The 15,201-nt window shown below is 46.0% G+C and overlaps 1 protein-coding gene across 6 annotated transcripts in view; it reads left to right on the forward strand.

The window, feature by feature from the left end:
- MAMLD1 (mastermind like domain containing 1) overlaps positions 1-15,201 on the forward strand; it is a 141,113-nt gene that overhangs the window by 83,292 nt on the left and 42,620 nt on the right. For 3 of the 6 annotated variants that reach the window (XM_032264134.1, XM_032264130.1, XM_032264131.1), the window contains one exon: positions 8,198-8,275. The exons of the other annotated variants lie outside the window; for them this stretch is intronic. In XM_032264134.1, the coding sequence (XP_032120025.1) occupies positions 8,198-8,275 (78 nt within the window). The remainder of the gene's footprint in view (positions 1-8,197; positions 8,276-15,201) is intronic. 6 annotated transcript variants of the gene reach the window in all.

The raw sequence follows: 15,201 nt of genomic DNA on the forward strand, positions 1-15,201 counted from the left end.
CCACCACCACCACCTCCACCACCACCATCACCACCACCACCATCACCACCACCACCTCCACCACCACCACCTCCACCACCACCACCACCACCACCACCATCACCACCACCACCATCACCTCCACCACCACCACCTCCACCACCACTCCCCTTACCTTCACTACCACCGCCACCTCTTAAATCAACACCATTACCATCATCACCATTGTTACCACCATCCCACCATCCCAACTGCCACCACCACGTCCACCACCATCATCGTCACTACCACATTTACCTCCATCATTAACACCTCGATCACCTCTACCATTACCATTATTACTATCACCACTCCCTCTACCACCACCACCCTACCACTTCTCTCTCTCATGCACATGCACATGGTTATATGACATTTTTCATAATGCAATCATAGACACCGTCCACATATAGTGAAATAAGTACATGTTTTTAAATTGTCATTATTTTCAATATAGAACGTACTCTTGTTGCTATGTGCTTTGGGGCTGTGGAACATCCACATGTGTTTATGGCCAAAATTGAATTAGGATTCATAAGAAAGGGCTATATCTCCAAATGCACACTTTTAAAAAAGATAAGTTTGGATGAGGAATCTTTCACTTCATAAAAGGATATACTGAGGCTCTCCTTTCAGTGACAAATTTTTGCTGCATTTTATTATGATTTGGCTTACAAAAGTTAGCCTTTCACACAGCTGTTCAGGAGTGCAGCCAATGACTAAAGGGAGATCTGCCTTGAATGGCAAATGCTGCTAAGTAAACCATGTTACAGGCTATTTTGGGACCACCAAGAATGTGTTTGCATTTTCAAGAGTAGAAAGAGAGATAATATTTATTTGGTATCTACACTATGCCAGGCACTATGCTAATAACATTTCTAAGCTCGTGTAATCCTTGCAAAAAATTTACGGAGGCTTCATTTTTTTCCATTTCGTTGGCAAGAAAACAGGCTCACAGAGGGAAAAATGACTTGCCCAAGGTAACCACCAATTAGAGACAAGGTTTAAACAGACTGTGAGGGCTGAAGGCCTACCTTAAGCCCCCTAATCACCCTACACTGCTAAGTTCTTCTATTAGAATTTGTTGTCCAGAGGTTTTGGTTTTTGTTTTTCATGGTTTTTTTTTGTTGTTGTTGTTGTTTGTTTTTTTTTTTATAATCAGATTATCTATTTGCCTACAATGTCTATAATGTGCAAGGAGTGTATAGCAGCCCAGTCAGTGCTCCCTGGCACTTGAGAGCTCATTAAGGGCCCAAGAGGATCAGCAAATTCTCAGCAGTCAAGCTACCCTAATGTACATCATTAAAACTACAATAGGCGATTTATCCTCTGAGGTCACTGCTATCTGGCACTATCCTGTGATGTATGGTTTGGGAAACCTTGGGGCAAGTACAACAGTCCCTACAGGGAAATCAAAATGTTATGACTGAAACTAAAAGTAATTTTTTATCCTCACTCTAAGTGTGAAGAACTGAAATGATCTACTTTTCGTTTAGCACCCCATAATTACCTCTGGATTCATTCAGGGAAGCCTGGCTTACTGCTGAGGTGTCCACACATCCACAACGATACACACCTGGGGCTCTAGGGCTTCTGCTACCTGGGCTGCACTCTGGAGTCCTGAGTACCAAGCTCTGTTCTACCACTATCTATGTGACTTTTAGTAAGCCACCAGCACCCCCTTTGCCTCAGTTTACCCATGTGTAAATTAGGGACCCCAAGCAAAACCCTGCCTACCTCCTAGGATTTTTGTTAGAATCAAAGGATGATGAATGAGAAACCACACTGTTCACTGAAAGAGTCTGGGATTTTATAAAGGCCTGTAGTTGGTAACACCAAGACTTGGATCTGAAGATCTAGAAAAGCGCAATATTCTGAGAGTCTATATGGATCCCTTTAGCCTACCATGAGAGTGCTTATGTCGTGAATACAATATACCCCACATGCAACCCTAAAATATTTTTGCTACTAGAAGCTGCATCTTGTATGCATATAAAAATGCAGAACCAACCTCCTAGGTACACACCCCTTGCATAGGCAGGCTCTGCTGAGTCATTGTGCAGACATGTCTTTTGTTGCTTCTGGCCATGTTCTTCCCAGAGATGGCTCTAGAGGGATTTCCTGCATGGCTGAATAAATGGGGAGTATATGATGAGCTCGCCTTTTCAGGGTTCCAGATATAGAACTGGGATGGAGGGGCTGGGAGGCAGAAGGGTGGATGCAGCAGAGTAGGCTTGTGGAAAACAAAGCCTTCAGAAGTTTCTTGCCCAAAGCAAATGCAATTCATGCTAGATGGAGCATTCCCGTCCAGAAAGAGAGTTTCCACATCCTCTCCAACTCAAATGGCAGTGACCATTGGGTCCCCCCAAACCCTGTCATAGGATATTAGGGCTTTAACAAGCCCTGCCCAGGCTGCAGTTTTAGATGGGAAAGAGCAGTTGGCTTTGAAAAGCTACAGAAGCCAACCCCCTGGTCACCACATTTGTTCATGCTTTTTCCCTTGGCCCTCAGCCTCTTGGTGCCATAATTTGGCCTGGAGACAGGGAAAGTGTTGCCTACATCTGCCTCTGGCACTAGCAGAGGCTGTGGTACAGTGTGGTGAAGACTGGCAGCAGGAACAGAAAAGTGCTTCTCTAAAGAAGCTGCAGAGGTTTCTCTGACAGTCTGGAGATCAGCTTTGGGACCCAGCTCTCCCTGCTGCTCTGCCATATACCTCCAATAATGCAAGTTTCCAAGAAGACCCAGGCTGTGAAAAACAGTGTGGCGGTTCCTCAAAAAGTTAGTTCAACATAAAATTACTCCATGACCTAGCAATTCCACTCCTTGGTATACACCCAAAAGAACCAAAAACAAGTGTTCAACAAAAACTTGTATGCAAATGTTCATAGCAACAGTATTCACAATAACCAAAAGACAGAAACAAAACAAATGTCCATCAGATGAATGGACTGACAAAGTGTGGCACATCTACACAATGGAATATTATTTAGCCACAAAAGGAATGGAGTTCTGAGGTATGCCACAAATGGATGAGCCCAGAAAACAGGATGCTGGGTGAAAGAAGCCAGGCACAAAAAGCCGCATATTGTATGATCCCATTTATATGAAATGTTCAGAACGGCAAATTCATAGAGACAGAAGGTAGATGAATGTGTTGCCAGGAGCTGAGGGAGGGGTGTTTCCATTTGGAATGATGAAAAAGTTCTGGAACTAGGTAGTGGTGCCAATTGCACAACATTGTGAATGTCCTAAATGCTACTGAATTGTACACTTTTAAAAAGTTGATTTCATGCTATGTCAATTTTACCTCGATTTAAAAAGAGAGGACCTAGGCCATGAGAAGAGTTTTTGGACTGACTTCTCATCCCGTGGTCCCTCCAAGTCTCAGCTGCTACAGCATCAGAGCTCACCAGCCTGACTCTGAATGTACGAAGTGGGATCGATATCTCTGCTGGCTAAAAGTTGGCACTCAGGAGCTAAAATGTGCTTATTCAGTAAGCATGTGACCCTTCTGCCCAGCTACAGAGGAATGTTCTGGACAGAAATTGTTTTAAATATGGCCAATGATAGCAGCATCTCTGGTGTGTCCTAGCAGGAAGGGGTCATAGACAGGATGCCCCTCTAGAATGTACTGAACTAATTGGGTGTCTCTGGAATCTTCTCCCACCTACAAAGCAGTTGGATTTCTCAAGGAGAGAAATTTTCTGCATGGCTTGTTGCCATTTTATTTAGCCTACTATTGGGGCACAAAGAGGGGTAAGGTCACCTCAGGCCTAAGCTTTAAAGCTCGTCCCTCAAGCCTTCTCAGTCCTGGTACCTAATTTTGTTTTAACTTTATATTGTGTTTCGTAAAGAGGGCCCCAGATTATATAAGCTTCAGTCCCAAAACTAGAGACCCACACACCTCAGTATAGAAAAGAAGGCTCTGATTAACTAGCAACTGTTTTTCTTTTCTTTTTCTTTATTTTTTCCAGCTTGATTGAGGTATAATTGACAAATTAAAAATGTATAATATTTAAAGTGTACAATGTGGTGATTTGATATACGTATGTAGTGAAATGATTACCACAATCAAGTTAGTCAATGCATCCATCCGTAACTTCCTAGTTACGTTTGTTTCTGAACTCATAGAACTTTTTTAAAATCATAGAAACAGCAGAAGGCTGGTTGCTGAAAGTTGCAGGGTGTGGGGTGTGAAATGGGGAGATGTCGGTTAAAAGGCACAAATTCTCAGTTACAGGATGCATAAATTTGGGCAAGCTAATGTACAGCACTGTGGCTATATTTAATAATACTGTATTGTATATTTGAAATTTACTATGAGAGTGGATCTTAAATAGTCTCATAGCAACTATTTTTTTTTTTTTTTGCCCCATTTAAACTACTCTAGTTGGTGTCCTGGCAATGGGGAGGACTGTCACCTTGGTTCCTGACCTTGCCACTGCAATCCAAATGGGGTCAGTTTTTTTATCATGTCAGGAAAGGAGGTAGAGGGTGCATGGGTGCAGCAAGGGTATCTCCTGACTGCCCCTTCCAGACAGTCTGTCACTGTGTGTTCCCCAGGAGGCCCTGGACCAAAGGCCTTTTCATCTCAGTACCCCAATTTCTAACCTCATAAAGTTATGTTGAAGATGAAAGGAATTGATGTAGTTAACAGGACTGAAGCAGGGGCTTGGTAACTGGTTGCTCTTATTATTTCCTCTGCTTGTAGAGGAAGTTGGTGTAGTCTGTCTCTTTCTCTAGCTCTAGCTCTCCTTCAACCATTCCCTACCATCTGAATTCCACCTTTGCCTATTTCCTCCAAGCCCTGTTTCTGCTTGAGGGCAGGGCTCTGGAGGCTGACAAAGCCAAGTTCAGTCCCTGGTTTCATCACTTTTTAGCCAGCCACATGCCCTTAAGCAAGTGACGCTCCCTCTCTTCAATTGGGCACCCTGGTCTGTACAATGAGGGTGGGGGTGATCATATTAGTACTGACTTCCTTGAGTCACTGGGAGCATTAAAGTAAAGCCTAAAATGCATTTAGCACTGTGCCTGTCACCTAGTAAGTATTCCAAAGTCATTCTTCAGGTCTACTTATAAATCAGGTGTCCCTTACTAAAACAAAAGGAAAAGGAGGAAGGGAAGATGGGAGAAAGATGGGAAGAAGGGAGGGAGGAAAGGAGGAAGGAAGGCAGGTAGGCAAGACTAATCTTTGCTTCTGTTCTCTAACCACTCACACTCAAGTTCCAGCCCCCACCAATTTGGAGATGATTCCCTGATAAATCTCTGAACTGCAGACATTTCTGGTCTTCATTTCTAAGATGGAGATGATAATGGTGATATCTGTCTCATAGAGTTATAAAGATAACTGTGTAAATGCATATAAAGTGCTTAGTACCAGAACAGTCATTTGTGCCTTGTCATTCCAATAGTTTTGGGCAGGGGATTGTGTGCCCTGAGTAGGATGCCTACAGGCAAGTTTGCCACTCATCTGATGGGGCCAATCCAACAAGCATGGAGCCCAGAAACAGGCTTCCATGTCCAGTCTCATGTCCTGCTCTTGGGAAGGCACTCCCACTCCCAACCACAAAACCACTGGGTTTATCTGGGCCACCCTGGTGAAGGTCACATTCCCCTGAACAAAGATCCTCACCATGATGGCACCTGTGTCATCCTGCACTGTGAAGCACTGAAAGAGCAAGGCAGAAAATGAAGTGACTGCTTCCAGAAATGGAATTACCTCAAGTCATATCAATTATCTTGGGAAGAGCCCCTTGGGGTTGTATAGTCCTTTAAGGTCTGAGAGACAATGGAGAGACAAGTCCCAAAGAGTGCTAGTGCAGAAGTAACATACTATGGAAGCCTGGAATGGGTCAAATCATGAGGGGAGCCATCTGGGGCATGGAGGCAGGACTGGCAGGGCCTGGCAGCAAGAAGAGACATTACTACTGCATTCACACAGTGCCAATCAGAAGTCTTAGAGATTATCTGGAAGGAGAGCTGTGGCTACCCCACACAGTACGTGATTTCCACACAGCTCAAACTACCCTAATTAATAATGACCCAGAACTTGATTGTTTCTAGCTCTCAGATTAGCAATGGCTCCCTATTTCCCCACCTTAGCTGTGCCAGGTGTCCTGTCCCTGAAACGCACCAGTAACTCCTCTAAAAACCCACTTGATTCTTCAGGACCCAGTCTAGGGCCCTCCCCACCTATCCCATTTCTTATCCCATCAGCATTAGCAAGAAGCCTGCCACTGCCTCAGGGACCTCCCATCTGGAGGCTCAGCCAAGATGGTGGCACTTGTGAGAGTATACACAGGTAGCCAGAGGCCTGGTGGCAATGGGGAACAGCATAAGTGCCCCCTGTCCAATATGCCCTTATCAGCCAAATCTGGGGCCTTGTGGTGTGAAGATATGACCCACTAAATGGGCCTGGAGCCACCAGTGTGGTGCCCTCCATCTCTCTGGGTGGCCCTGGAGGTGAGTCTACAGTTGCAGCTTTCCTGGATGCTCCTTCTGTACATGAGCTCTAGGTGGAGGTGTAGAAAGCTGAGGACAGGGTCAGGCATAGCCCAGGGCCGCCTAGAGTGTTTTCCACTGGTCTTGTTACTCCCTAGGTGAAAGAAAGTCTGGCTTTTGTAGGAACTGCCTGGGTCCCTGGTGGTGTCTTTCCTTCCTCACCTCTGAATTATGCTGCCTCTTTAGAGCATTCTAGAAAAGGGGTGTTTTCTCGGTTCATTGGCCACATGGCATGGCTGCATCCTGGTAACACTTTCCAAGCATCAGATGGTTGGGGACTGCAATGAGGAGCTCCACACAATTCATAGCCTTCAGCCAGGCCCCTCGCTGAAGTCCTACATGGGACAGAGGAGGCCAAAGCAATTTGAAGAGGGACTTGATGGAGGCCACACATGGAGTCTTTGTGTTATGGCCCAGTACTTACTGTGGTTTCCCTGCTCCCATTGGCCTAGACCATCCGCCTTACCATCTACCCCTTCTCCCAAGAAAGGGAAGCTTCCTAGTCTTGGAGTTGGCACTAAGAGCCACCCTCAGTGGCTTAGACAAATTTCTTCTAACTATGAGGTAGTGCACTAGATGAACTACACTATAGGAAATGCCAGCTCTGTGGCCATCATTTTACAATGCAGCCATACCTAAGAGCCTAGGGCAGGCCAGACCCAATGGATGGGGTAGGGGTGGGCCACAGCTGGAGGACTGAAAGTGGGATGCCAGTCTCAGTTACAAAGCACTCCCTGGTGGCGAGGCAGCACTCCTGTGGAGGTCTTTGTTATTGGAAAATAGGAACCCATCATCTCTAGAAGGTTGGAAGCACCATGGTGAGATGGGATGTGCGTCCAAGAATTAAACTAGTTTGGAGTTCTCTTTTAACTCAATCATCACCACCCCTTCACTTAATGCATGCTGGACTTTGACCATAGAAAACCAAACTTGAAATTGGGATGCCTGCAGTGCCTGGTGAGGCACCTAAGAGAGTGTTGGTTTGGGTCCCATGTGACTGACATATAGCAAAGCAAATATTGGCTTGGGACCCAAACCAACCCTGTCTTAGGCTTGTTAAGGCCCCATTAAGGATAGTTCCTTGGAGGTGGTTGGAGAGCTGGCAGCCTTTCTGGTGACTGGTGACTTGGTAGGACTTTCTAATAGAATATGTCAATAAGCACAGCTTATTGATCCAACAAGTGCAGACCTGCTACTCTCAGGATTCACATTGCTAGTCCCCTGTGGACAGCAGGACAGGGCTGGGAGAGGGAACGACTCAGGAACAGGAGTGGTCTGGCAGCCTGGCCCTTGGAAGAAGCCTAGCACTTTTTCCCCTGAAATCCATGTCTGTGAGTCACTGAAACAGTACAGCCCTTCTTGTTTGTCCACTGCAATGTTTCTTTGTAGCCACTTAGTCTTTATTAAAACAATCTTTTAAAGGGGAAAAGTTTTATTACTAGGTCATTTTCATGAGGAATTCGTTCCCGGAGGAAGGCCAGAGGTGCACCCCACCCTGTGCCCCACAGTCTGTGTTCAAGTAATTCCCTATTAAAATGTCATGGAGATATTTAGGGAGGCTCATAATTTGATTCAAGTAACAGTCTGATCTGTGCCTCTCACTGAGCTGGTGCAGGTGTAATACTTTCTTTAAGAGTGTGTGCAAGTGGCTCTCTCCTCAGCCTACTCTCACCCCCAGGGAAAGAAGCCCTCGTGGATGGATGAAGAAGGAAATTTATCTTTTCTCTACAAAAGCAGCCCAGGAAGAAAGCATCAGGTAAGCATAAGCTTACCAAAGCTGGGACCCATTTACTTTACAAGTGGGGAAACTGAGGCCCCAAGTGTGAAAGAGACCTACAAGAGGTCACAGCACTATGTCCTTTAGAGGCAGAGTCCAGGGAGAAGTGAGAAGTTTGGGCTTAAATGATCTCTGCCCAGTGGCCCTGAAGGCCTCCTACCTGGATTCTGCCTACACTTTTCCCTTTTCCTGTGTGATTTTAGCCTTATTAGCCAAATTCAAGCAAAATGCAAATTAAGTTTGTGAATGTGGGTCCAGCAGAAACGGGGTCATCTGGATTGGGACGGGGCCCTCCCCTTTGACCCTCAGCTTCTACTACAGCTCCCTCAGCAGCACCTGCTTCCTCTATAGGTCAACCCAACAAATCCATCCAGAGTTTCTCTTCCAAGAGTAATCATCTCTATCCCGCCAATAATAGTACATGGGAATGTGTTTGGAGAAGACTTGGTGAGGGTTTCTTCCTGGGAAACAGACTACAGGCCTCATCAGGCTTAACATGAGTGGGTGGGAGCAGCCTGTCTTGAAGGGCTCAGCAGTTCTGACAACCTAGGAGTTGGAGGCCAGCTCTCAACAAATGCTTGGTCAAGGGCAGAATACATTGATTCCTCTCATGAGATGGTACAATACAAATTCTGAGCTCATTAAATTCATATACATCTGTATGTTGAGGGTCATCCTTAGAGCTGTCAATTCTTCCAACTGGTGTGTCTCCACTACAGAAAAGGAGGAAGTAGTCCTAGAACACTGCCCTCCCAGGTCTGCTCATCTCTGCCTTTGTCAGGGCTGTTCCAGCCACTCCAGGCTGCTGCTCAGATAGCTCTGGTATAAGCCTGTTGAAGCCCCAGCCCTCAGGTCAGGGTAGCTGAAGGCTGGGAACTGTGGCAGGACCCAGAGTGGCAGGTGGTGGCAAGGAGCATGAGGCAGGAGTTTCCAGGCTCAGCCACCAAGACATCATCACTGGCTGTCAGGTCAGTGCTGTCAGGACTAGGTGGCTTGCCTCTCCCTACTTCCACCCCATCCCCCAATCCTAGTGAATGCATCCTTATTTGTCAGAGAGCAAGAGAGGCCCAAAGCAAGGACACAGAGCCTTGAGAATTACATCAGTAGTGATTACTGCTACCCAAGTGCTCTCCTCAGTGAGTACAATGGAACCTTTCACTGATGCTGTGAGGCACATGTGGTAGGCCAAGTACCCATTTTACAGAAGAAGAAATTGAGGCTCAGGGAGGGGAGCGGCTTGCCCACAGCCACACAACAAATGGAGGAGCTAGGACTTAACGAAAGTTCTTCTGAGGCACATTCCTGGCCCTTCCTCCAACCCAGCCTGCCTCTGCCTGCATCAAGTGCTGGCCCAGGGTGAATCAGGGCACCAATAAATCCCCGATGTGTAGGTCGAGGTTCTTGCTCCAAACCACCCATTATCAGAGATTTGCTCCTGAGACATAACTGACTCCTCTTGAAGCTAATCAGCATTAGCATTCAGGGTTTCCTGCCATTCCCAACCACCCTGGTATACTCCAGAGCCTCATGTCTTAACAATTCTGGAAATGCTCAAAATCCTGTTTGTTCCACAGAAAGGTCGGTTTCGGTTTGTTGGGACATTCTGCTGAAGATAAACATGTAAATTACACATCCCCAAATACAGGCATTGATACTATACATATGGATATTCCTGTGATCCCATGTGCAAATGCAGACATATTCATTCTCTCACTCTCTCTCCCTCGTTCTCACTATCTTTCTCCCCACCCCCATCTCTCTGTCTCCTCAAACCCATTCCTGATACAATATTTTCTTATCTATTCTATGCTACCTCCATCATGCCTCATGACATCTTCATTACTTTCTTCTTAGATAGTCTACTAGAGATCATCCTTGTCCTAAGAGGGCTCAAAATCTAATTTAGTTGGCCAACATCAGGTGCTTCAAAATTCATCAGGGAAAATGTAACAATATGGAATAAAGTTGTTCATGGAGTATGAGTGTAAGAGAAGAGACTGGGAGAACCAGCAAAATGGTGATGCAAAAAGAGTAGACTAAAAAAGCCACAGGTGGTTTTTACCTTTGTGTCAATTTTGTCCAAGACCTGCATGCCCAGCGGCCTCTGGAAGGAAAATGAGTCCCCCTGAGTTCATCTTTCCTGGCTACCTTTTTGACCTCTTATCCTCTTGCCCAATAGGAACAGTGCATACCCTTTGCTGGCCTTTTTATTGGTGTCCATGTTAAACCTACAGCTACAGTGTCTAAAATTAAGCATTTATAACAGCCTGCCAGACTTCCTTGCAAAGAGTCTCAAGTTATATTCTTTATTCTCCTTATGCTCATTTTATGAACATGGACTGTATTCTTATGATCTCTACCTTCTCTAAGAAATTTTTCCCCTTTTTTGTCATTCTGGACTAGAAATACAGAAAAGGAAGAGTTGCCATATGTCATTGTTCAGACAGAACCAGAAATAATGTTGACTTCAGAGCTGAACTTGTCTCTATCAGAAGGGAAACCTTTGTTTCTCACTATTTAGGGGGTGGGGAGGCCATCACATGCCCTGAAATACATTTTAATGAATGCTTATAAGGTCATGGGGATCACATTGGTGGCTTTGTCTGCCAGATTCTGAAATGGGACTCTGCAGGCATTTATGTACGGAGAGAAAGGAATTCATTTCTAAAAGATGCCAGGGCACTGTCACTCACTCCTTCCCCTTTCCTCGCCACCAAAGGCAGGGCCTCTGGGAGTTGGGACATCTGGGGTCCAATGTCCTTATCCCTTAGCTAATTTTCTAAAACCAAATCATATCCCATTCTGTTTTGTGTAAGTAGAGAAGTTCGAGATGTGCTCTTTAGAAATCCTGCCAGTTTCTATTGATTGTCACAGTGAGAGGGCTGAAGGAAGCAGTAGCTGTGAGACAGCTAGTACTAATACCACAGAGACTGAAGAAAAGCACATGGGTGAAGCAGGAAGATTCATTTGGAAAGGACTGGGAGCTTGGTTGGGGGCCTGCCACCCACCCCCGCCCCAGGATGCTGGGAGGGGAGATCATTCCGGAGCAGTGAGCTATCTCCTGCCCTTGATCTAAAATGGTGGCTGTGGGATTTAGTCAGAAACACCCAGTCTGGGCAGGCAAAATCTCAGTGGCATCAGCCACAGGCATAAGTGACCCAGTGAAGGCATGAGTGTGGCACTGGGCACAGGGGAAAGCCCAGCCAACTTCTCGCAGTAACTGCGAAAGAGGAGACACGAAAGCAAGCGTTTATCTAGGGGGCAAAATTAACTGGATAATAGATTTCCATGCTTCACTGATGTCTGGTGAAAGCAGATGCTATTACAGTGAGACTGAGCACTTCCGTGTAAACACAGCCACCGCTCCTTGGCCTTGTTTAGGGTTGGCTGGTGTTCTTGCTGCTCAGCCAGGGCACTTCAGGGTCACTGTTGAAAGCTCGTTCCGTGAAATCCAAAACATGGAGCTGCATGGCCTCTGACAAAGTAGAGTCTCATTGAAGTCTATTGAAAAATGAAAGCTCAGAAGAGGCTTGCAGCCTGCCATTCTGCCAAAACAGCAGCCTCAGTCAGCATCCCCAATCCCACCCCTGAGAACAGCCAGGTAAGCCTGCCCTCTTTATTAGGCATCCTCCTGAAACATTCAATGAGTGTCCAGCAACAGGCTTGGCATAGCAAAGGTAACATCCGCTCCAGCAATGGGGGCTTCCTGGGATCTGCTTTGTTACTGAGGGGTCAGTTGCTTACTAGAATTGGGATTGATCACGGACCATTTGCTTGGGATGTAGTTGATGGGTGCTGGAAAAGGTGTGTGTACACAGGCTGTCATGTAGGGGAGGTGCAGCCTCCTTTCCTTTGCCAGTGGCCCCTGCTGGTACCTTTAGTGTCTGGTGGTCATGCCCTGCCTCCTCCATCTCTGCACCTTACTTCCAGCAGGTTAATGGCAGATGAACAATTAAGTGAGAGCTCTGGGAGCCCACAGAAGCTGCCAGCAAATTACAGAGGCTCACCTGGCAGGGATGCCAAGCCATTGCCCCTCACAGCCCCTGCCCTCCCCTCCTTTCCCCATTGCCTACTCATCCTTGGCCTGCCTGGTTCTGCATTGTTTTGCCATTGCTACAACTGTCTTGCAGTTCAAGACATCATGAACTGCACATTGGGCCTGACTGTTGCCAGTTCAGACTCCCTGCAGGGGATCCTTATGTCAAACCCACAAGCAATCATCCCTGATTGATCTATTTCATACATTTCTATTTTTAACCTATTGGATCGTTTTGGATTCCTTGGGGGAATGTAGAAGAGACACAATTTCAGTTTGGGACCCATGGCTTGTTTGTAGGTTGCTCCGCAATGGATTGAGTAAATGGCTGAACTTCCTGTGTTGGGCCGTTTACATTTCCTTGTCCATTGATTCATTCACCTGCCATTTACTGAGCACCTGCTGTGGGCCAAACAGTTAGTAAGCTGCTCCATGGGCCAGCTCAGGGGCACTATGGGTGCTGTGCCCACTCAGTCTCCTGGGAAAGTGGGCACAGATGACTGCATGGGCCTCAGACCTCTTATTGTGCCTGCTATACCCCTCTCCAACCCATTCCTGCCTGACCGATGGTATTCGGGCCTCAGATGAGTTTGGTGACAGGGCTGTCCCTTAAAGTGCCCTTGTTCAGGTTGTAGGCATCTCAAAAGAAAAGTAAAAGAAGTGTGCAAGTGTTCTCACTCAAGTTGATAAGCCCCTTCTGCAAGAGTGATGCAGTGTCCTGCCATCAGCATGGCAAAGGCAGTGGGTCTGGAGGCAGCTGAGTGATGGTGGAGGGCCCTGCATCTGACCTGGGCCTTGTTGCCCTGTGGCTGAGCAACTCTGGGCAAGTCCTGCCCCTCTCTGGGTCTTAGACACCTCCCTGTCTTTAAGAAGGGGATTGGACCCCCAGGACACTTCCAGACCTGCCCTATAATGCCAGGTACCAGTTAGTGAGGAGCGACTAGGTGTCATACAATGTGCCCCATTGCACTTAATAGTCACAGCAGCTTCATAAGAAAAAAACTACAATTACACTCATTTTACACATAAGGAAATGGGCCCTGAGAGGTTCAGTGTCAAGGCCAAGATCAGAGCCCTATGCCATGCTGCCTCTACCCTTGCTCTGGGCCAGTGGTTTTCTGCCTGGCTGCCTGTTGAGAATCAGCTGTGGAGCTGTTGGAAAAATTCCTGATGCCTGGACCACGCCCTGGATGAGACAGAAGCAGTCAGTTTGTGGTGCAAGGGCCCAGGAATATGGATGTTTCTAAGTGATTCTGATGTGCAGCAAGGCCTGAAACATACAGCCCTGGGGATCTACTTTGATGTTCACTTGGCCATGACAGTCATGCCCCCTATTGTGCTGGCAAGTGGCCCCATGACTCCCTTGAGCTCCTAGTGGGCTGCAAGCTCATCAAATCAGAAGAGCCAAATGTGAGGTGACATCAGAGGATGGGCACTGTATGTCCCAGTGAAACTTCCAAAGCTGAAAAGGGGTTTCTTGTGGAAAAAAAAAAAATAAAAATGCTTTGAAAGAATTCTATCTGTTCACCTGTCGGCATTCAGGTGATTTCCAGATCCCTCTCTTCCTTGCCTTATTTTGATCATTCCTGCACATACTTCTTTGCCCCCACTTCCTTTCCCATTTACCTGCTAACATACAGATCATGGTCATTAACATAACAGTGATGGATGACCGTATGAAGCCATGAAAACCAGGAAGCCTCACATTGCTGATGACTTTGCTTTGTTTCCAAAGACTGTGCTTCTATAAATGGTGGGCAGCTCCCCCAAGGTTCAGATCCCAGATTAGAGCTTTTTCCCATTGTTTGATATCTCCTCAACCTGAGGATGCATCTTCAGAGAGGAATTTCTTATTTAGATAGTTTTATACTTTTTTAAATTTTTGAATGACAAGTCCTTCTCATTAAAGACAAACAAGCAGAAATGAAGAGAATAGAAAGGGAATTGCCAGTCATCCCAAAGAAACGACCACTCCAAATTGATGGATATAGGTTCTTCCAAATTATTTTTAGGTACACATAGCAGAGTGTGTGTGTGTGTGTGTGTGTGTGTGTGTGTGTGTGTGTGTGTGTGTGAAAATAAATGGAACAATGAATACAATGCCTACAGTGACTGTTATGAAATTTATGCTTTCCCCCAAACAATGTTTTAAACAGCTTCCCAAGAAAACACATCCAGATCCACTTTTTTCCTATTAGGTCTCTGTTGCATTCTGTTTTATCACTGCAGCCTAGTGTGTTTAACCAAGACAAAAAGGCTCAAGTCTATACCATGGTATTCCTTTGTTAAAATCTATGTGTCTGTAGACAGGTAAGAATGAAAAGTATTTAGCTATTTCTAGTTTTCTTTCCAATGCCTGCCTTTGGCAGCATGGTTCATTTAGTGATTTCTGCATACTTTCGTTGAACTCTCCTTGAAGTGGGCAGATCGCCCTTTGCATACCGTTCTATTCCATTTTAGTACACAAATGTAATAAGACAGTTTAAGTGAAACATAGTAATGAATAAATAAGCACTATGGTTCCAAAAACAGGCTGTATTTCATAGTTTTCACAACTGTAAGTCTTTAAACTGAAAGATCTGTTTTATCATGCTGATTTCCTGTTCATTAGCTTTAATGTACCAAGTCTTTATAAAAAATTCCTCTCTCTCTCTTTCTCTCTGTCTCTCACTCTGTGTGTGTGTGTGTGTGTGTGTGTGTGTGTGTGTGTGTGTGTGTGCTGTGTTTCTCACCTCTCTTCCCTTCTCTGCTCTTCTTTCTCCTCGCCTCCTCTCTCCTCTCCCCTCTCCTCCCCTCCCCTATCCTCCCCTACCCTCCCCTCTCCTCCCCTCTCCTCCCCTCCCTTCCCCTCCCCTCTCCTCTCCTCTCC

Source organism: Sapajus apella, unplaced genomic scaffold, assembly GCF_009761245.1.
Source record: "Sapajus apella isolate SASKATOON/1434 unplaced genomic scaffold, GSC_monkey_1.0 scaffold142, whole genome shotgun sequence".
NCBI classification, from domain to species: Eukaryota; Metazoa; Chordata; class Mammalia; order Primates; family Cebidae; genus Sapajus; species Sapajus apella.